Below are 20,647 nucleotides of genomic sequence, written 5' to 3'. Positions count from 1 at the left end.
TGAACTTTTCTGACTTCAAACATAAAGATATAAACTTGTTCTTGATTCTTCACCAGAAAATTACAAGTGGGACACAATTGTGAAGTAGAATGAAATTTATTGGATATTTTAAACTTTTGTAAAAAAAAGAATAAACTGAAAAGTGTGGGGGGGGCGGCAATATTATGCAGCCCCTTTACTTTCAGTGCAGCAAACTCACTACAGAAGTTCAGTCTCTGATGGTGCAGTCACACGTCGCAATGACGCATTGCACCAGCTAAAGATAGATTTCCCTAATTAAACAGCTGTTAACACTTGCGTTCACAAAACGCAACCATTAACGCATGCGCTAAGGTGTGCATTAACATTTGTAAATGCGAGTGTTAACTGTTTTATTAGGCAAATCTCTTCAGCAATTGCAATGCGTTTTTAAACGGGACGTGTGACTGCACCCAATGACTGATGATGATGAATATAATCCCCCTGTGTGTAATCAGGGCTCCCTATAAATCCACCTGCTCTGTGATGGTCTCAGGGCTCTGCATCATGAAGGAACCCACCAGGCAGGCCCGTCATACTAAAGTTTAAAGCCGGATTTGGATACATAAAGACTTCACAAACTTTAAACCTCCCAAGGAGCCGTGTGCAAGCGTCATATTGTAATGGAAGGCGCATCAGACCCTGCAAATCTCCCAAGACCCGGCCGTCCCTCTAAACTTTCATCTGAAACAAGGAGAACACTGATCAGAGATGACGCCAAGAGGCCCAGGATCCCTCCGGATGAACTGCAGAGATCTACAGCCGAGGTGGGAGAGTCTGTCCATAGGACAACAATCAGTCACTGCACAAATCTGCCCTTTAAGAAATGGCTTCTTCTTGCCTCTTCCATAAAGATATCCATAAAAAGTCTTGATTAATAATAATGATTCTTTATTTATATAGCGCACACAGATTACGCAGCGCTGCACAAAGCATGACAAATTGGTCCCTGTCCCCAAGGGGCTCACAATCTAAACAACCTACCAGTATGTTTTGGAGTGTGGGGGGAAAGCCGCGCAAACACAGAGAGAACATACAAACTCTTTGCAAATGTTGACCTGGGTGGGATTTGAACCCAGGACCCCAGCGCTGCAAGGCAGAAGTGCTACTCACTCAGCCACCGTAAAGTTTGCCACAAGCATGCGTCAGGTATGCTGAGTGTCACACAGGGACCTGCAGCCTGCACAGCTCATCCGCATGTGTGCTGAACGTAGGTGCAGTGTGTAAGTGCAGGCCAAACTGCCAGCAGGCACGGTCGAAGCTTCTGCTACCACGGCCATTACGCCCCTGCTCATAGTGCATGTCAGAGCACGTGACAAGCGGGAGGTCTTAAGAACTGTCCAAAGAGCTCAAAGAAACTACTGTGGCAAGGCACAGATCTGGCCAAGGTTACAAAACTGCAGCACTCAAGGTTCCTAAGAACACAGTGGCCTCCATAATCCTTAAAGGGCAACTACCACCAGGATGAAGGACTGTATGCAAATGAGCCTGAGGGAGAGGTATTAATGGAGCCTAGAGCCACTAAGAGCATGCCCCTGTCTATGGTGATGGTAGAACCTCCATCCCTCTAGGTGTAGAAGATGCCCCCTGTCTATGGTGATGGTAGAACATCCTCTCCTCTAGGTGTAGAGGATGCCCCGTCTATGGTGATGGTAGAACATCCTCTCCTCTAGGTGTAGAGGATTCCCCCTGTCTATGGTGATGGTAGAACCTCCTCTCCTCTAGGTGTAGAGGATGCCCCTGTCTATGGTGATGGTAGAACCGCCTCTCCTCTAGGTGTAGAGGATGCCCCCTGTCTATGGTGATGGTAGAACCGCCTCTCCTCTAGGTGTAGAGGATGCCCCCTGTCTATGGTGATGGTAGAACCGCCTCTCCTCTAGGTGTAGAGGATGCCTCCTGTCTATGGTGATGGTAGAACCTCCTCTCCTCTAGGTGTAGAGGATGCCCCTGTCTATGGTGATGGTAGAACCTCCTCTCCTCTAGGTGTAGAGGATGCCCCTGTCTATGGTGATGGTAGAACCTCCTCTCCTCTAGGTGTAGAGGATGCCCCCTGTCTATGGTGATGGTAGAACCTTCTCTCCTCTAGGTGTAGAGGATGCCCCCTGTCTATGGTGATGGTAGAACCTTCTCTCCTCTAGGTGTAGAGGATGCCCCCTGTCTATGGTGATGGTAGAACCTCCTCTCCTCTAGGTGTAGAGGATGCCCCCTGTCTATGGTGATGGTAGAACCGCCTCTCCTCTAGGTGTAGAGGATGCCCCCTGTCTATGGTGATGGTAGAACCGCCTCTCCTCTAGGTGTAGAGGATGCCTCCTGTCTATGGTGATGGTAGAACCTCCTCTCCTCTAGGTGTAGAGGATGCCCCCTGTCTATGGTGATGGTAGAACCTTCTCTCCTCTAGGTGTAGAGGATGCCCCCTGTCTATGGTGATGGTAGAACCTTCTCTCCTCTAGGTGTAGAGGATGCCCCCTGTCTATGGTGATGGTAGAACCTCCTCTCCTCTAGGTGTAGAGGATGCCCCCTGTCTATAGTGATGGTAGAACCTCCTCTCCTCTAGGTGTAGAAGATCCCCCTGTCTATGGTGATGGTAGAACCTCCTCTCCTCTAGGTGTAGAAGATCCCCCTGTCTATGGTGAGGGTAGAACCTCCTCTCCTCTAGGTGTAGAGGATGCCCCCTGTCTATGGTGATGGTAGAACCTCCTCTCCTCTAGGTGTAGAGGATGCCCCGTCTATGGTGATGGTAGTACCTCCTCTCCTCTAGGTGTAGAGGATGCTTCCTGTCTATGGTGACGGTAGAACCTCCTCTCCTCTAGGTGTAGAGGATGCCCCCTGTCTATGGTGATGATAGAACCTCCTCTCCTCTAGGTGTAGAGGATGTCCCCTGTCTATGGAGATGGTAGAACCTCCTCTCCTCTAGGTGTAGAGGATGCCCCTTGTCTATGGGGATGGTATCACCACTTCTCCTCTAGGTGTAGAGGATGCCCCCTGTCTATGGTGATGGTAGAATCTCCTCTCCTCTAGGTGTAGAGGATGCCCCCTGTCTATGGTGATGGTAGAACCTCCTCTCCTCTAGGTGTAGAGGATGCCCCCTGTCTATGGTGATGGTAGAACCGCCTCTCCTCTAGGTGTAGAGGATGCCCCCTGTCTATGGTGATGGTAGAATCTCCTCTCCTCTAGGTGTAGAGGATGCCCCCTGTCTATGGTGATGGTAGAACCTCCTCTCCTCTAGGTGTAGAGGATGCCCCCTGTCTATGGTGATGGTAGAACCGCCTCTCCTCTAGGTGTAGAGGATGCCCCCTGTCTATGGTGATGGTAGAACCTCCTCTCCTCTAGGTGTAGAGGATGCCCCCTGTCTATGGTGATGGTAGAGCCTCCTCTCCTCTAGGTGTAGAGGATGCCCCCTGTCTATGGTGATGATACAACCTCCTCTCCTCTAAGTGACGAGGATACCCTTTGTAAGGAGAGGGTATAACTGCCTTATCATTGGCCATTTCTCACCCAGTCCTCCAACTTCCATATCCCTCTTTAATGCTACACCGTCCTTCTCTGTATTAATTACTTTACAGACCTTACTACCATCTGCAAATACTGAAACTCTTCTATGTAAACCCACAATGCGTTCATTAATGAAAAAATATTAAAAAGGGGCCAATATTGACCCCTGTGGCCTTCACCGGTAACTTCAAACCAACTTAAGAATGTGCCATTAATCTTTTAGATATTTTAATTTGCAAAGCTATTGTTATCTGCAAAGCAAATTCTATTTTATAGTGGCACCAATTAATATTCCGTCCCATGTGCTTTGAAGATGGGAAACATTTCTAAATGTGGTGGTATTGACAGAAAAACAGTGCTGCGCCATATTCAGATGTGCTCTTTTCTTTCAGGTTACAGTTTGCGGCCGAGACAACACCTTTCCTTTATTCTCTAGATCAGTACAATAGTAGAGATAAGACATAACTATACAAACACAATACAATACAATACAAAGTGTTAATACAAAAACCTTGCATTAAAAAACGCACAGAAAGTAATAACAATAGTGACTCATCTGTGAGAATTTTTGGAACCAAAAGCTGTGATTTCTAGGTAAAACTCTTCTCACATTCAGGACATATAAAAAGACTTCATACATGGGAGAAGCCATTTTAATTTCACAAGCTTCACAATTTTTGGGTAAAACATTTTTCATATTACAAACATGAAAATGTATGTATTCTGAGATGTGAAATAAAATTTTACTTACAGCTAAAGCGTTTACCGCACTTGAAATTTATTTTTTGCCCATGTGAATTTTCTGGTGTTTAGTAAGATAGGAATTCTGATAAAAACATTTCCCACACTCAGGGCATGGAAACGGCCTCTCCCCCGTGTGAGTTCTCTGATGTTTAACAAGTTCTATTTTCCGGATAAAACATTTATTACAATCAGGACATGAAAATGGCCTCTCCCCTGTGTGAGTTTTCTGGTGTCTTACTAGTTGTGCTTTCTCAGTAAACCATCTTTCACACTCAGGACAAGAAAATGGCCTCTCCCCTGTGTGAGTTCTCAGGTGTATAACAAGATCTGATTTCTGAACAAAACATTTTTCACATTCAGTGCAAGAGAATGGCTTCTCTCCTGTGTGAGTTCTCTGATGTTTAGATAGATGTGCTTTCTTGGCAAAACATTTTCCACATTCATTACATGAAAATGGCTTCTCCCCTGTGTGACTTCTATGGTGTTTAACAAGGTCTGATTTCTGAATAAAACATTTTCCACATTCAGGGCATGGATATGGCTTTACTCCTGTGTGACTTCTCTGATGTACATAAAGACTTGATTTAAGAGTAAAACATTTCCCACATTCAGTACATGAAAATGGCTTCTCCCCTGTGTGAATTCTCTGATGCATAGAAAGATATGATTTATCAGTAAAACATTTCCCACATTCAGAACATGAAAATGGCCTCTCTCCTGTGTGAGTTCTCTGATGTTTAACAAGATTTGATTTCCTAACAAAACATTTATCACATTCCTTACATGCAAATGGCCTCTCCCCTGTGTGGGTTTTCTCATGTCTTAATAGATGTAATTTCTCAGTAAAACATTTACCACATTCAGGACAAGAAAATGGCTTCTCCCCTGTGTGAATTTTCTGATGTTTAACAAGATCTGATTTCTGAATAAAACATTTCTCACAATCAGAACATGAAAAAGGCTTCTCCCCTGTGTGACTTCTCTGATGTAAAAAAAAATGTGATTGAAAAGTAAAACATTTCCCACATTCATTACATGAAAATGGCTTCTCCCCTGTGTGAGTTCTCTTTTTTATACTTTTCTCAAATTTAGAATGTGACCCTGTTGTCTCCAGTTCTTGCTCAATTCTTCTTTTGCCAATATGTGATCCATTCTCTGCTACTTCATGGCAGGAAGATGGAGAAGGAGGTGGATGGAAGCCAATCATCTGCTCTTCACCTAAAAATTAAAAGTTTATCAATTAATTTGTAGGAATAAATGTGGTTTGGCACATGTGAGAATCCATCTTCCTCCATGTGTCTACAAGACAATGGGACACCGAGCATCGGACTGAATCAATGTCATCAACATCTTGGTGGAGAAATAGGTCAGGTCCTTCCCCAGTACTACACATTCTAGTGCTTAAAGAGGACCTGTCACTCTGAAAGCGGCCCAGCGTATTCATGAGGGGGCAGTGCCCTATGTAGCGAGCGGGGCGGGCCTCAGACCACCCCCTCATGAATATGCCAGACCGCTTTCAGTGCAGCGCAGCGGTATTAGTTATCGTTATCAGAGGTTTCCGATAAAGCTAACAGTGTAATTCTGCTGCGTTTGTTTTAGTACTAGGAGCTGCTTACTAAAGTAATGCAGCTTCTAATGCACTTGTTCAGGGTGACAGGTCCTCTTTAAAGAGCAACTGAAGGGTTATTTTCCCCACAAATCAATAGCTCTTGGGATGTAAAACAAATTGGCCTATTATCTTTGTTACCTATATGCAGCAGATTCCTTTCTATCACCCTCATATTGCCTCAGTGCTGCAGAATCTGTGCTGGAGTCCATAGTTTATCTGTCATTTTCATGGGAGGGGAGGGGCAGCTGCTCACAGAGGAGGAGGTCTCTTTGTGTACGTATCAGAGCTGGATATTTACAGAACAGTGATAGCAGAAGTCTCCTGCACAGAATAGTGAGGTACAAGATCTCCCCTATTACCTATCGGTCCCTCCTTCCCAGTCTGAGATTCTACAGATGTTTCTCTGTCTGTCTCTGCACCTCATGCTGCACTCCCTCCCCCACCTTGTCCTGGGTAGTATCAGCTCTGTCCAGATAAGCTATTAACCCTTAGTGCTCACACAGCATAGAATATACACTCACCGGCCACTTTATTAGGTACACCTGTCCAACTGCTCGTTAACACTTTATTTCTAATCAGCCAATCACATGGCGGCAACTCAGTGCATTTAGGCATGTAGACATGGTCAAGACAACCTCCTGCAGTTCAAACCGAGCATCAGTATGGGGAAGAAAGGTGATTTGTGGCCTTTGAACGTGGCATGGTTGTTGGTGCCAGAAGGGCTGGTCTGAGTATCTCAGAAACTGCTGATCTACTGGGATTTTCACGCACAACCATCTCTAGGGTTTACAGAGAATGGTCCAAAAAAGAAAAAACATCCAGTGAGCAGCAGTTCTGTGGGCGGAAATGCCTTGTTGATGCCAGAGGTCAGAGGAGAATGGGCAGACTGGTTCGAGCTGATAGAAAGGCAACAGTGACTCAAATCGCCACCCGTTACAACCAAGGTAGGCAGAAGAGCATCTCTGAACGCACAGTACGTCGAAGTTTGAGGCAGATGGTCTACAGCAGCAGAAGACCACACCGAGTGCCACTCCTTTCAGCTAAGAACAGGAAACTGAGGCTACAATTTGCACAAGCTCATCGAAATTGGACAGTAGAAGATTGGAAAAACGTTGCCTGGTCTGATGAGTCTTGATTTCTGCTGCGACATTCGGATGGTAGGGTCAGAATTTGGCGTCAACAACATGAAAGCATGGATCCATCCTGCCTTGTATCAGCGGGTCAGGCTGGTGGTGGTGGTGTCATGGTTTGAGGAATATTTTCTTGGCACTCTTTGGGCCCCTTGGTACAACGCCACAGCCTACCTGAGTATTGTTGCTGACCATGTCCATCCCTTTATGAGCACAATGTACCCTGTAACATCTGATGGCTACTTTCAGCAGGATAATGCGCCATATCATAAAGAATCATCTCAGACTGGTTTCTTGAACATGACAATGAGGTCACTGGACACAAATGGCCTCCACAGTCACCAGATCTCAATCCAATAGAGCATCTTTGGGATGTGGTGGAACGGGAGATTCGCATCATGGATGTGCAGCCGACAAATCTGCGGCAACTGTGTGATGCCATCATGTCAATATGGACCAAAATCTCTGAGGAGCTTCCAGCACCTTGTTGTATCTATGCCACGAAGAATTGAGGCAGTTCTGAAGGCAAAAGGGGGTCCAACCCGTTACTAGCATGGTGTACCTAATAAAGTGGCCGGTGAGTGTAGACTGCATGTAACTGTGTACTAATGATTTCTACCATGTTCCCTGCTCCTCCATGTGATGGAAGATCTCTTACCTGGTGATGTGAGGGGCTGGTGGTCCATCATGATGTCTTTGTACTGGTCCTTGTGTCCTTCTATATACTCCCACTCCTCCATGGAGAAACAGCCAGGAATCTCAGCTCCATCTACCTGATGATCCAGTGGGACCTCCTCCTCCGGTTCCACTTTAACAATAAGGAAATCTTCAGGACTGGGACATCTCTCTGGTTCCTCTTTGATATCTCGGGAATCTCCAGGACTGGGACACCTCTCTGGTTCCTGTGTAATATCTCGGGAATCTCCAGGACTGGGACATCTCTCTGGTGGATTTCTCTGCCTGGATCCATCTATAGGAAATATACACAGTGACTGATACATTGTCTATATGTGATGATGAGATGATGGAGGAGGTGACCTCACACCTGCTCTGTCCTCTATAATCAGGAAGGTCTCCTCTTACCTGGTGATGTGAGGGGCTGGTGGTCCTCCATCATGATGTCCTTGTACTGGTCCTTGTGTCCTTCTATATACTCCCACTCCTCCATGGAGAAATAGACAACGACGTCCTGACACCTTATAGGAACCTGACACCCACAATGACACAGTCATCACCCAGACCCCTCCCTTGTGTTATTGTACAATGTCCCAGCATTCCCGGCAGCGCTCACCTCTCCGCTCAGCAGCTCAGTGATCCTGGAGGTAAGTTCTAGGATCTTCTGCTCATGTATCAGTGAATGAGGTGGAGGCTCGGTGATGGGGCTCTGGGTCCATCCTCCTGACACACGGGGGGTCACACACTCACCAGACGACTTCTTCACTACTGTGTAATCCTGTGTATGGGGAGACACTGATCACTACATAGATCCTAAGAATCCTTCACCTCTCCAGTCATTTCCCGCTGTTATTCCTAGAGATAAGAGCCGTGTCCTGGGAGACTCTCACCTCTCCGGTTATCAAGGAGATCATCTCCAGGGTGAGCTCCAGGATCCTGGCCGCCATCTGCTCTCTGTCCTTCTCCCGGATCCCTGGTGGATCATTCGTCTTTTGTATAAAACTTGTCATCAGAAATTGGTCAGTACAAGGAACCTGAGAGAGAATGAGAAGGATTCAGATGTTTGGTCTGGAGAGGTTCTGGCTTTGTCTTGTTTCCATTCCTATGTTCTGCACTAGAAACTGAAAAATAAACAAAGGTGACATCTCATCTAATAAGCCTCTGCCTTGGATATCACTGGGGTCCTCACACATCATTAATAGCTATGCGTGTCTCTGGGTGGCCTGTATCCCGTGGACCCTGCCCTCCATTGGGTTAAGCATAGAAGCAGCCTATGGTTCACAGATACCTCCTCGCCCCCAGTCTGACCGAAATGTCTTGCATAGATCTAGGAGGTTCTATGAGTGGAATGAACATATATCACTCATATTTAGCTGTGCACAGAATCTATACTGAATTTTCAGAATGGACAGTTCAAGGCTTTGAGGATCACAATGAAAAATGGTTTTTCAAACATTAAAGAGAACCTGTCATCAGACATCGTCCTAATAAATCACTACCAGTATGTTGTCAAGCAACTGAGCAGCTTCTAGATCAGGTTTCTTTCATGGTCCAGTGTGGTGGCATCATCCAAAAAATTAACTTTAAAGTTTATGAAGTCAAGCTCTCCCTGCCTTAGAATGTCCTATCACTGTGATGGTGCCATGTCCAGGGACATCATTGATCAGATCTCCTGAAGTCTGGGGGAGGATGTCATTTAGATGGAGGTGGTGTCCAGTGGCAGGAGAGCTTGACCATAGGCCCTGAAAGATACTTCATCCAGAAGCTGCTCAGCTGCTTGACAATATACTGCTAGTGGTTTATTAGGCCAATTTCTGATGACAGGTTCCCTTTAAGTTATGGTGTATAGGTCAGAGGAGATTGCACTACAATCTACACATACATCCTGTTCTTTCCCCATGTAGGAGGCTCAGGGAATCCTGTACACGGCTGAATATGTGTGATAAATCTGCATTCCACTACAATGTACACATACATCCTGCTCACCCCCCGTGTATGATGTGCAACACCCTCGCCGATGCAATGGCGAAGGAGTGCTTGAGAATACGTCCCACAGCATGTCATCACATCACACAGGGGACATTGCAGTGGTAGCTCCTGCCTGGAGAGGCAAGAGTTAAGTGTTTTGTATGATTCAAGATCTGTCATCCAATCACTTGTATTGGGTTACCCCAGTCCAGACTCTATTCAGCCAGTATACCATACCAGAGCAGGAAGAGCCTAGCCCCTGCCTCTGAAGAGTGGAGCTAATAGATTAGAGTTAGTGAGGAAAGGGGTATCATCCTACCTTCAAGAGTGATACCTGAATCACTCCAGGACAAGCTGAAGCTTCCTATTAGGACACAGCTACCTCCCAGCCTGCCCTCTGCATCCAGGCTGGCGATCTACCTCCTGTGGCTTCCTCCAGCTGCATCTCAGCAATCCACTACCATTCTGTTAAAGGCACGTTGCTGCGGTTCCTGTCGGTTCCAATAAAGAACTGTAAGTTGTTTTCGTTCAACCTCTGCCTCCGTCTGGTCCCTGCTACTACGGCTGCCATCATCACAGGCACCCTATCCATCACACAGAGACTCATACTCTAGACACCAAAGGGTTGCCCCAGGGAGATCCGCTATAGCAGCCTCTCCCTCATCATTTCTTGCCAACACCACCCTGCTGGAGACCTGCCTGGCTGTAGGACAGCCCTCCGGTTCCCCATACCAAGCACCGTGACACTAGCGTGCCTAGGCCGCAACCGCCAGCCACTCAGGTACTGCGGGCCCCGGCTAACTCCAGGCCCCGAGAAAAGGCTAGGCCCCTGTGGGGGATGTTGCAAGTGGCGTCACGAACAGGATTGATACTTCTGTGCCTTATTCCGCCATTAAGGACTATCCTTTATTGAAAAGACTGTGCTGCCTATCCCTGCTGCCATCCGGGTTTAGGCCCAAGTGATTGTGTGTTTCTGGATTGAACTGTGTTAATGCTGCCACGCGCTGTCGAGCGCCGCTCCAGCAATCAAGAGGTTAATCCCTGCAAGAACTGTACCAGCTCTGCTGCATCCGGCGCTGCCACGCCTGAAGATTTTACCTCAGAAACTGTGGCGCAGCAAGTAATTCCAGGCCGCCAAAACCTTCACTGGCGGGAAACCCAGACGACACACCAAGCTCCACCCGGGCGCGAACCCCGCCTCCTGTGGCGCAGGAAAAATTAGAGCCCGCCACAGCTCTTGGCGGGAAGGACTTGGACTTCCTGCCCCGCCTCAACGAAACGCCAGAACTCGTGCGGATCTTGGACAGTGAGGTCAGCATCATGTGGGGTCCTCCGCCATTCCGTTCCGTGGAGCGTCCCGAGTTCTTCGAGGTTTTGGAGACCATGGTTGTGGTCTCTGCTCAGCCGGTCCGGAGGCCCTTTGCTGGGCACCGTCTGCATTGAGGACTGACCCGAGCCTTCGTCACCAGGAGGTATGTCGAGACGGTGACGGAGTACCAATTACCACCCGGGCGGTTCTTCGTGCCTCTCCCGGTTACCATGCCGGTACCGCGGGCCCACGTGGAGGCGCCACGTGGGGAGGCCCCGACTCCTGTTGAGCCAGCGCCTGGGCCTACTGCTGCCGTGCCACCTGCTCCGAGGCCTACTGTCCTTGCTGTTCGGCCTGCTAGCCCCGCTGTGACGGTTCCTGATCCTCCGGCTGCTCCTGCTCCTGTTCCGGCACCTGCCCGACAACCACGGAGATCCGAGCCTGCACCGGAGCCACGAGCCCCAGCACCGGCACCTCCGCAGCCTCGAGGCCAAGGTGAGGCCGTCCGCCAGAGACTCCGAGACGCTGTTTCAGAACAGCGACGCCGCGAGAAGGAGGCCCAGCATTACATGGCCGGCCGGTCTGCAGCTGGAGCCTGGGTGGAACAGAACCGCACCACCGGCATGGTCCGGTACTTCGACTGGCAGCGTGGCTATGGCTTCGCCACCCAGGACTACACCGGACGGGAGATATTTATTCCCCGCCGGTCCGTCAAGAGGCCTGACCTTCCGGAAAGGCTTCACAATTTGAGACCGGGAGAGTGCATTGAGTTCTCCCTGCAGGAGGGGCCCCGAGGGCCATGGGCGGCTGGTGTGATCCGGATCCCGGACTCCGACGAGGACCGCTACCCATCGTACGATGAACTGTATGAGGACGACGAGTGGCCAGAATCCCCGAACACCACTTCTTCCTTGGCTGCGAGTCCCCGGGTGGTGACCCACGTGAATGCTCCATCCACGGTGATCGTGAGTACGGGTCCCATTGCCATCCATGGGCCGGGCATGATCCAGGGCACCACCCCCACCGTCTCTCCTGCCGGGAGCATTGCCAGGTCCCGCGGCTCTTCCGTGGGAGAAGACATCCCGGCTAGTGAACCTTGTCCGGAGGTTCCGACGAGGCCCACTTCTCCGCTTGCCGGTTACCAATGGGGTGACGACCCGGCCCCAGAAGAACCGGAGCTGGAAGGAGCCGCGGCGCTGCCGCAGGTTCCTATCTATTTATTGCTGGACCCCTCTGTGAGCCCCCGGCTGGAACAGCCGACACCTCGGGCGACAGCGCTTCTCCCCCTGAAGGTCCGGAGGATGTTGCTGCACCTGCAGTACCCGCTACTGCCACCGGGTGTCCCCAGCCGGCACCTACTCCTGCTGAGGATGCACAGGATTCCCTGCTGCAGCTGGATCCTGTCTCTGCTGAACCCAGCGATGCTGAGTAACCCCTGATGGGCTGAAAGCCTTCTTCAGGTACTGTGTACATATGTATATTTATTTCTGCTATCCCATTTGGGCTGAGTGCCCCTATTCTACAAGAGCCAGAGACTTTCCTGGGACTCTCACCCTTATTTATCTCAGTCAAGAGACTCTCCTTGAACTGCCCACTGTCATGTGCTATGATAGCACCCTTCCTCTGCCCCAGCAGAGATTCCTTCAAAGGACTCTGTCCCTCTACACAAAGAGGAGAGCCATTGCTTCTTTTATGGCACTTTTCCCCACATCAAGGGCTGTACCCAGAAGATGGACTTTGCTATTAAAGACCTTCTGTGAGACTTTTGCCAACTCCAAGGAAAAGTTGCTACTTCATTGACTTATTTTTATATTGCACTTAATGCCTTCCTTTTAGGTATGGACATTCTGCTTGCACTTTTATGCCTTTTCCTTTTCAGGTAAAGAGACATTTTATTCTGCTACCCTGAGTAGCCTACCTCTGTAACGTTTGTAACGTTTTAAGATGTGTACCCATTGGGCTCCTAAGCCAATGAGAATTTACCAAAATGTTTGCACACTGTCAATTTATGCCAGTAGTTTGCACTAACCTTTTCTAGGCTTTTCAGGTTGTAGTGTGACTGTGTCGGACCGTCTCTATGTAAAACCCTGATCGCTACCTTATCCCTCAAACCGAGGTTTGCACGTGGGGGTAGTCCGTAAACTGCGGGTCTTTAGGGGACCGGGGGTGTTACAAAGATAGCACCTGGATGCCGCTCATACAAGGGTAAGAATGTTAGTCGGCAGGTACTTGTACATTGTATAATGCTTAATTGTGTCACATATGCCAATGTAATGCATATACACACACTATATATTTGTCGCCAGGGAAGAAGTGTTTACATAACAAATATACAGGCCTTGGTGCAAGGAGTGGATTACAGGACATGACACCACACCTTTCCTACTGTACAGTTCGGTTTAATGGCGTTAGTGACCAACTGTCATACTTAGCATTTACATGTCTTTGTCTTAGTCTGACACCAACCCAGGTGCCTGTCTCCAGGACCATGGGCGGTTTGTCCCTACATCTCACATAGCCTGCACTTCCCAGAAGTGCCCTTATCTACCTCTGCGCCCCAACCATCTGTAGTCGAGTCGAGGGCGGCTCTTTCAATTGCCCCGGGGGTATGCAACACCCTCGCCGATGCAATGGCGAAGGAGTGCTTGCGAATACGTCCCACAGCATGTCATCACATCACACAGGGGACATTGCAGTGGTAGCTCCTGCCTGGCAAAGCAGGAGTTAAGTGTTTTGTATGATTCAAGATCATCCAATCACTTGTATTGCATTCTGTCTAATGTAAGCTGAGATGTAATTGGAGGAGCAGCCACCACCTGACCAGAGGAGTTACAAAACCCCTGGCCAGGAATGTTCTAGAGAGCAGTCTCTCCCAGGAGGGAGAAGAGACCAGTCCTGGTCAGACCTGAGGGTCTGCAGGACATCCGAAGAGTTTAGTTTTAGTCTAGTTCAGATCAGAAGAAGCAGACTGGGTTACCCCAGTCCAGACTCTATTCAGCCAGCATACCATACCAGAGCAGGAAGAGCCTAGCCCCGGCCTCTGAAGAGTGGAGCTAATAGATTAGAGTTAGTGAGGAAAGGGGTATCATCCAACCTTCAAGGGTGATACCTGAAGCACTCCAGGACAAGCTGAAGCTTCCTATTAGGACACAGCTACCTCCCAGCCTGCCCTCTGCATCCAGGCTGGCGATCTACCTCCTGTGGCTTCCTCCAGCTGCATCTCAGTACTCCACCATTCTGTTAAAGGCACGTTGCTGCGGTTCCTGTCGGTTCCAATAAAGAACTGTAAGTTGTTTTCGTTCAACCTCTGCCTCCGTCTGGTCCCTGCTACTACGGCTGCCATCATCACCGGCACCCTGTCCACCACACAGAGACTCATACTCTAGACACCAAAGGGTTGCCCCAGGGAGATCCGCTATAGCAGCCTCTCCCTCATCATTTCTTGCCAACACCACCCTGCTGGAGACCTGCCAGGCTGTAGGACAGCCCTCCAGTTCCCCATACCAAGCACCGTGACACTAGCGTGCCTAGGCCGCAACCGCCAGCCACTCAGGTACTGCGGGCCCCGGCTGACTCCAGGCCCCGAGAAAAGGCTAGGCCCCGGTGGGGGATGTTGCAGATGTATAGGAAGCTCATGTCTTACATCTTTAGAAATGAGTTTTAATGTTCATTCCTTTTCTTCATTCTTTGTAGAATCAGTGAGATGGTGAATGGACACTTACAGTGAGACGTCTCTGAGGTGATTATTATATAGAGGAGTCTTCTAGGGGATGTATACTGTATAATACCACAGGCCGAGAATTCACAGGATATTCAGACCCTTCATATAGTATCATGGAGAATTATAGAAGGAGAAGGAGGATGTGTTATTACTATCACAGAGGAAGAGCCGCTCAATAGTGATGGGGATTCCGGCTCTTCTGGCTCCTGAACTAATTACGTTATTCTGGCAGGGTTAAGTGAGCCATCAGCTCACTAAGGGGAGCCGGCTCACGTCCCTCACCAACGACACATCACTAACGCACAAGGATCTGACTGAGCAGGAAACTGCATCGTGTGACCTGAGCCATAAGATTCAACAGCGACAATTATCTCCAGAAACAGGACCCCCCGCACTACAACTCCCATTGTACAATGTGTGTGCTCCTGGAGCATGCTGGGAGTTGTAGTCCCTCCATTTAGTGTGTGTGTGCTCCTGGAGCATGCTGGGAGTTGTAGTCCCTCCATATAGTGTGTGTGCTCCTGGAGCATGCTGGGAGTTGTAGTCCCTCCATATAGTGTGTGTGCTCCTGGAGAATACTGGGAGTTGTAGTCCCTCCATATAGTGTGTGTGCTCCTGGAGCATGCTGGGAGTTGTAGTCACTCCATATAGTGTGTGCTCCTGGAGCATGCTGGGAGTTGTAGTCCCTCCATATAGTGTGTGTGCTCCTGGAGCATGCTGGGAGTTGTAGTCCCTCCATATAGTGTGTGTACTCCTGGAGCATGCTGGGATTTGTAGTCCCTCCATATAGTGTGTGTGGTCCTGGAGCATGCTGGGAGTTGTAGTCCCTCCATATAGTGTGTGCGCTCCAGGAGCATGCTGGGCGTTGTAGTCCCTCCATATAGTGTGTGCGCTCCTGGAGCATGCTGGGAGTTGTAGTCCCTCCATATAGTGTGTGTGCTCCTGGAGCATGCTGGGAGTTGTAGTCCCTCCATATAGTGTGTGTGCTCCCGGAGCATGCTGGGTGTTGTAGTCCCTCCATATAGTGTGTGCGCTCCTGGAGCATGCTGGGTGTTGTAGTCCCTCCATATAGTGTGTGGATGTGCTCCAGGAGCATGCTGGGCGTTGTAGTCGCTCCATATAGTGTGTGTATGTGCTCCAGGAGTATGCTGGGAGTTGTAGTCCTTCTCCTGGTCACCTCCTCTGATCACTTACCTTGGTGGATGCTATTTCCTTGTTATTTGAAGGACCTCCGATGACGTCATGATCATGTGACTTGTGTGGGAGGGACAATTACAGCGTTTACACAGGAAGCCTGGAGATCCCTGGGAAGAGGCTGCAGATGAGACAAAGGTGACACTAGAATGTGAGGGCTGCTGGTAGGTCCTGCCTCCTGCCCATACGTGAGGGCTGCTGGTAGGTTCTCTCCATTTGCCCGTGTAGTCTAGTATTTATACTATAGGGCAGTGGTGGCGAACCTTTTAGAGACTGAGTCAACATGGGAATTTATCCCAATATTACCAGCAATAATAAATACCCCAATACAAGGGCCAAGTAATACTGCTACATGATGACCACCACCATTACAGCAACATAAATACAATGATACTAAAGACAAGTACTATCACTAACCTACAGCAAACAGTGATTCATTTTACCATTATATAAGAATAAATAATACCGGAATACAGTGATAGATAAATAATACCGCTATACACACACAGGGATATATACCCATATATACAGGGGTAAATAATACCGCCATACAGTGATAAATAATACCGCTATACACACACAGGGATATATACCCATATATACAGGGGTAAATAATACCGCTATACAGTGAATCATCTTCATCTCCTGGAGTAATACACTCCCTGCTCTGCCAATACACACAACGGCTCTCGGAAATAGTGGCAAAGCCACGTACCAGAACCATGCTTACTGTCATCTTACTTTTACCCGCGGTCGATGCCAGGTACACAGAGAAAAAGAGGAATAGTAACCAGATATGGAGTGTGTCATCCTCTTATTCCTCACCCTTATAATCCCCTTCCACGCTGTGTAGTCTTCAGGGATGGTGGATGGCAGGTAACTTCTGTGTGATATTGTACAGCTCCAGCCCGGGATGCTGCTGCTAGGAGGATGAGGAGGCAGAGCGTGCACCTACCCCACGGCTGCTGGAGGAAGTTACTGTCAGAGCTGCTCTGGGAGCAGATATTCAATGTCACAAGGTCCCGGAGCAAATCATAAAGAGTTGTGTAAGTCCGGGCCGGAGCTCCGATTATAAACTGAACCTGTGCGGGGGCGATGCGCGTGCCCACAGAGAGAGCTCTGCGTGCCATAGGTTCGCCACCACTGCTATATAGTATCCTGGACTTTTGAATATAGAATCTGTTTGGGCTCCCAGAAGGTTTTGAAGGTAGTAACTGGATCCAGATTTCTCGCTATAGATTTTACCATTGTAATAAAATGGTACAAACATATTGATATGTGTCAGCAGAGGGACTGATCTCTTCCAAGTATCTTTTATTACAGCATGAGAATGTACCCAGAGCTGTCCCCAAAAAAAGGACAATGTGACATATTGGCCAATTTTTACCAAATTCAATCAACATAGTGACAGGCGGTGCCATGGGAGAACCAGAGGACGTGAGTATATGTTCTTTATTATTTTTTAACCCTTCCCTTAAAACAGATAGATATGATAATCATATGCAAATCCCAAACCATCCAGTGGCTAGATTTCAAGCATTATAGTTATATATGATGCAAGGAGTCCCTTCTTACCTGAGCAACAATGCTAAACTGCAAACATGATAACAGTGTCAATTTTGCAAGAAAACAGGGACTCCTTGCATCATATACCACTGCGATGCTCAGATTCCGGTCATAGACACTGGGGCTTATTTAGTTAGGGTCGGGGATCGCACTTTAGTTGGAATGTTCACTGTTTTCAGGATTTGCACAGCTTTGGCAGGTATTTAACAGTTGTCTGCGCGGAGACCCCCCCTAGCCCTGACATATGCCCCCCTAGTCCCTACAAACAGAGAACCCCAAGCCCACAAAAAGGACTGCAGGCAGATGTCCCCCCCCCCACAGGCAGAGAGCCCTAGGCAGATGCCCTTCTCCCCCCACAGGTAGAGATCCCGAGACAGATCCCCCCTCTCCCCACATGCAGAGACCCCAGAAAAAATGCCCCCTCCCTCCACAGGCAGAGACCCCCAGCCCAGACAGATGCCACCCTACACTCCACAAACAGAGAACCCCAAGCCCATAAAAATATGCCACATTTCAGCCCCACAGGCAGAGACCTCCAGACAGATGCCCACTACCCCCACAAGCAGATGCCCCCCTTTAATATTTGCCACTTCTTACTGTATGGCTTCTATAGAACAATGCTGGAAGACATGTTATTCTTTGCAGTTGCAGCGAGGGGCCCAGGAATCTCAGCTCAGGTGGAGACATAGTAGTCAGATCAGAAAAGCCGGGTCTGTGGTAGGAATTTCACTGGAGTCCATAGAAACAGTTTTCAGTAAAAGAGTGCTAGGCAGGTATAATAACATTATCATGGAAACAAGGAATCCGAATCCTGACATATTGGGGGTCATTTACTAAGGGCCCGATTCGCGTTTTCCCGACGTGTTACCCGAATATTTCCGATTTGCGCCGATTTTCCCTGAATTGCCCCGGGATTTTGGCACACGTGATCGGATTGTGGCACATCGGCGCTGGCATGCACGCGACGTAAATTGGGGGGGCGTGGCCAAACGAAAACCCGACGGATTCAGAAAAAACGCCACATTTTTTTAAAAAATTGTGTCGCGGGACTCGCTCTTACCTTCACCAGGTATAGGCTCGTGCATTCCGGCGGACCTCGGGGGAACTTCAGCGCAGCAGCGAGTTCTGGTGGACGGCGGAGGAACTGCCTTAGTGAATCGCCGGAATACCCGAATCCACCGCAGAGAACGCGCCGCTGGATTGCGAATGGACCAGGTAAGTAAATCTGCCCCATTGGCTGCTCAGCAAAGTGCATTTAGTGGTAGATATAATCACTGGATGTGTAAAACAGAAAAGATGAAGAAAAGTTTTGTGCCCTTCTCTATCAGACTGTACAGTGATGGTAGAACCTGTTATTATTAACTGTCTAATACATATTATGAACTAACTATTGCGGACCATGTTAGGAGATACATTTATCTTTTTTAATTTTTTTATTGATTGAATTGTATATGCATTAATGTTTGTTCCTTATTTGTTGTATTGTGTTTTTGTATGGATGGTGCGCAACACCTGTATTTTCTTTTTGAGGACAATAAAGTTATTATTATTATTTACATTTCCCACCTTAGAAAACGTATTTGTGCATTTCCCAGAATTACCCAGTGGAGCACCAATGGCTACAAGTCTCCACACGCCTATAAGGTGGCCTTAATTGGCAAACTCTCCATAAGGAGAACTCTTACTCCCTGCCCCTAGTCAATAGCCTCTCACTCAGCCAAACCAGTTCCCTATGCTGTACTAAAGAAACCCAATTTCAGGATCAGGGGAAATGGACCCACTGAACCACCGCAAGCAATGATGTAAGACGACATCTGGGAGCGGAGTCTAAGTGGTACCTGGTGTTCATCAGAGCTCACTGCAACGTGGTTGGACTTGCTGAGGCGTGGTGCCACCAGGTTGTTCCACAGGCGAGCTACAGAGTCGTGAGGCAGTATCATGGTCGGGGACAGGCAGGAGGTCAAAACAGGCTGCACAGGATCGGGGTCAATGGCTGAGCAGAAGGTCAGGGCTGGCAACAGAGAAGCGTAGTCACAAACGGAACCGGGGTCACAATGTGAATTCAGCAAACAATCACAGGACATAGGGAAACAAGCTTCTTTTATGGCACAAGGCACAAAGATCCGTCAGGGGACACAGGAAGGGCCGGGAATTTAACAGGAAAGGCGGCCGGCCGCAATTATCCACACGCTGCCCCTTTAAATCTCAGACTGCCAGCACACACCGGAGCGAGGGGACTGCCGGTGAACGTGGACAGGTAAGAAGGGTTTCTGTTGACATGAGGGGGCACAGAGAGGCTTGTGACCCGGGACATGGGTCGTAGGAGCACCTGTGACACCCAACCAGGTCAAAAACAGAAAATTTCAGCTCACCTGCCATGAGTACCCATATATTGGACGCCGGTTCTTGGATAAACTGAGCCAAATCAGTACATTGAGTAAGGAGGAGAATACCTTAGCTGTCCATAACTGGGTCATAATTCATAATTATGGGTCCCCAGTTAAACGAGGCAGTTATAGGATCTAGATACATTTCTAGACCAAGTATTGGATGCCTAACTGCCAATTGCAGAACAACACTAATATTAGGCTTAGACACCCCTAGTTTGGTATGGGGTAAATGGTAATAAGGTACTTGGTTGGAAGCAATGGCATGGTTGTGTCATCTTCCAATTAAAAGTTGTGCAGTTTTAATAAAACCCCAGACATCACAGCCTCCTGGCTTTAAATTAGTGAAGCGGCCACATGGCTTGGTTCAGTTTGGGGACTCTATACACTAGAAGACTGGATCACTCTCCATGCCCTGTCCTCGGGCCAAGGAACTTCTACCTATTTCCATAGCAAGAGTTTTTTGTTTCTGCTTCCCCTGTTTGTAAGTATTGTATGTGTATTGGCTTTAACTTTCTTTTTATTTTAATAAAAATTTTGTTTTTGAGTGTACTTTATTTTTATGTATATTAAATTGTTAACTTTAATAAGGCTCTGCTTGTGCTATGACTGACTAATGTGTATGTAATTATATCAGAGAAAGGTTTTTAATACAGTTAATATATGTACATTAATTAATTTCTTTGATTTAAGCCAAGCGGGGCTCTTGTTTTCATAGTAAGAATCCAATAGGCTTCTCTGTTTCGTTGGGCTTTAGCCCAATTTCCTCCTCTTTTTGGTTGAGATACTTGTTCGGAAAAAAAAAAAAGTTGGGAAGTGTTATGAAATGCACTT

General features: G+C 48.1%; 2 protein-coding genes across 5 annotated transcripts in view; both read right to left on the bottom strand.

The window, feature by feature from the left end:
- LOC140119790 (uncharacterized) overlaps positions 1-16,064 on the bottom strand; it is an 822,703-nt gene extending 806,639 nt beyond the window's left edge. Inside the window, exons 1-2 of one of the 4 annotated variants that reach the window (XM_072139167.1) lie at positions 15,861-16,064; positions 8,559-8,702 (exon numbers count right to left, since the gene is read on the bottom strand). The gene's annotated coding sequence lies outside the window, so the exon portion shown is untranslated. Of the gene's footprint in view, positions 1-8,558; positions 9,153-9,955; positions 10,182-14,039; positions 14,218-15,860 lie in introns of those variants that run through there. The other 3 variants (XM_072139171.1, XM_072139172.1, XM_072139170.1) reach the window with 3 other exon arrangements.
- Positions 3,875-20,647, bottom strand: part of LOC140116903 (uncharacterized) — a 49,428-nt gene continuing 32,655 nt past the window's right edge. Inside the window, exons 7-11 of the mRNA XM_072133332.1 lie at positions 17,436-17,453; positions 15,861-15,920; positions 8,077-8,206; positions 7,652-7,963; positions 3,875-5,472 (exon numbers count right to left, since the gene is read on the bottom strand). Of these exons, the coding sequence (XP_071989433.1) occupies positions 4,289-5,472; positions 7,652-7,963; positions 8,077-8,206; positions 15,861-15,920; positions 17,436-17,453 (1,704 nt within the window). The 3' untranslated portion in view covers positions 3,875-4,288. The remainder of the gene's footprint in view (positions 5,473-7,651; positions 7,964-8,076; positions 8,207-15,860; positions 15,921-17,435; positions 17,454-20,647) is intronic.

This window comes from Engystomops pustulosus, chromosome 2 (genome assembly GCF_040894005.1).
Source record: "Engystomops pustulosus chromosome 2, aEngPut4.maternal, whole genome shotgun sequence".
In the NCBI taxonomy this organism is placed as follows: Eukaryota; Metazoa; Chordata; class Amphibia; order Anura; family Leptodactylidae; genus Engystomops; species Engystomops pustulosus.
The sequence above is the reverse complement of the archived record's forward strand: the minus strand, read 5'-3'. Positions and strand labels throughout refer to the sequence as shown.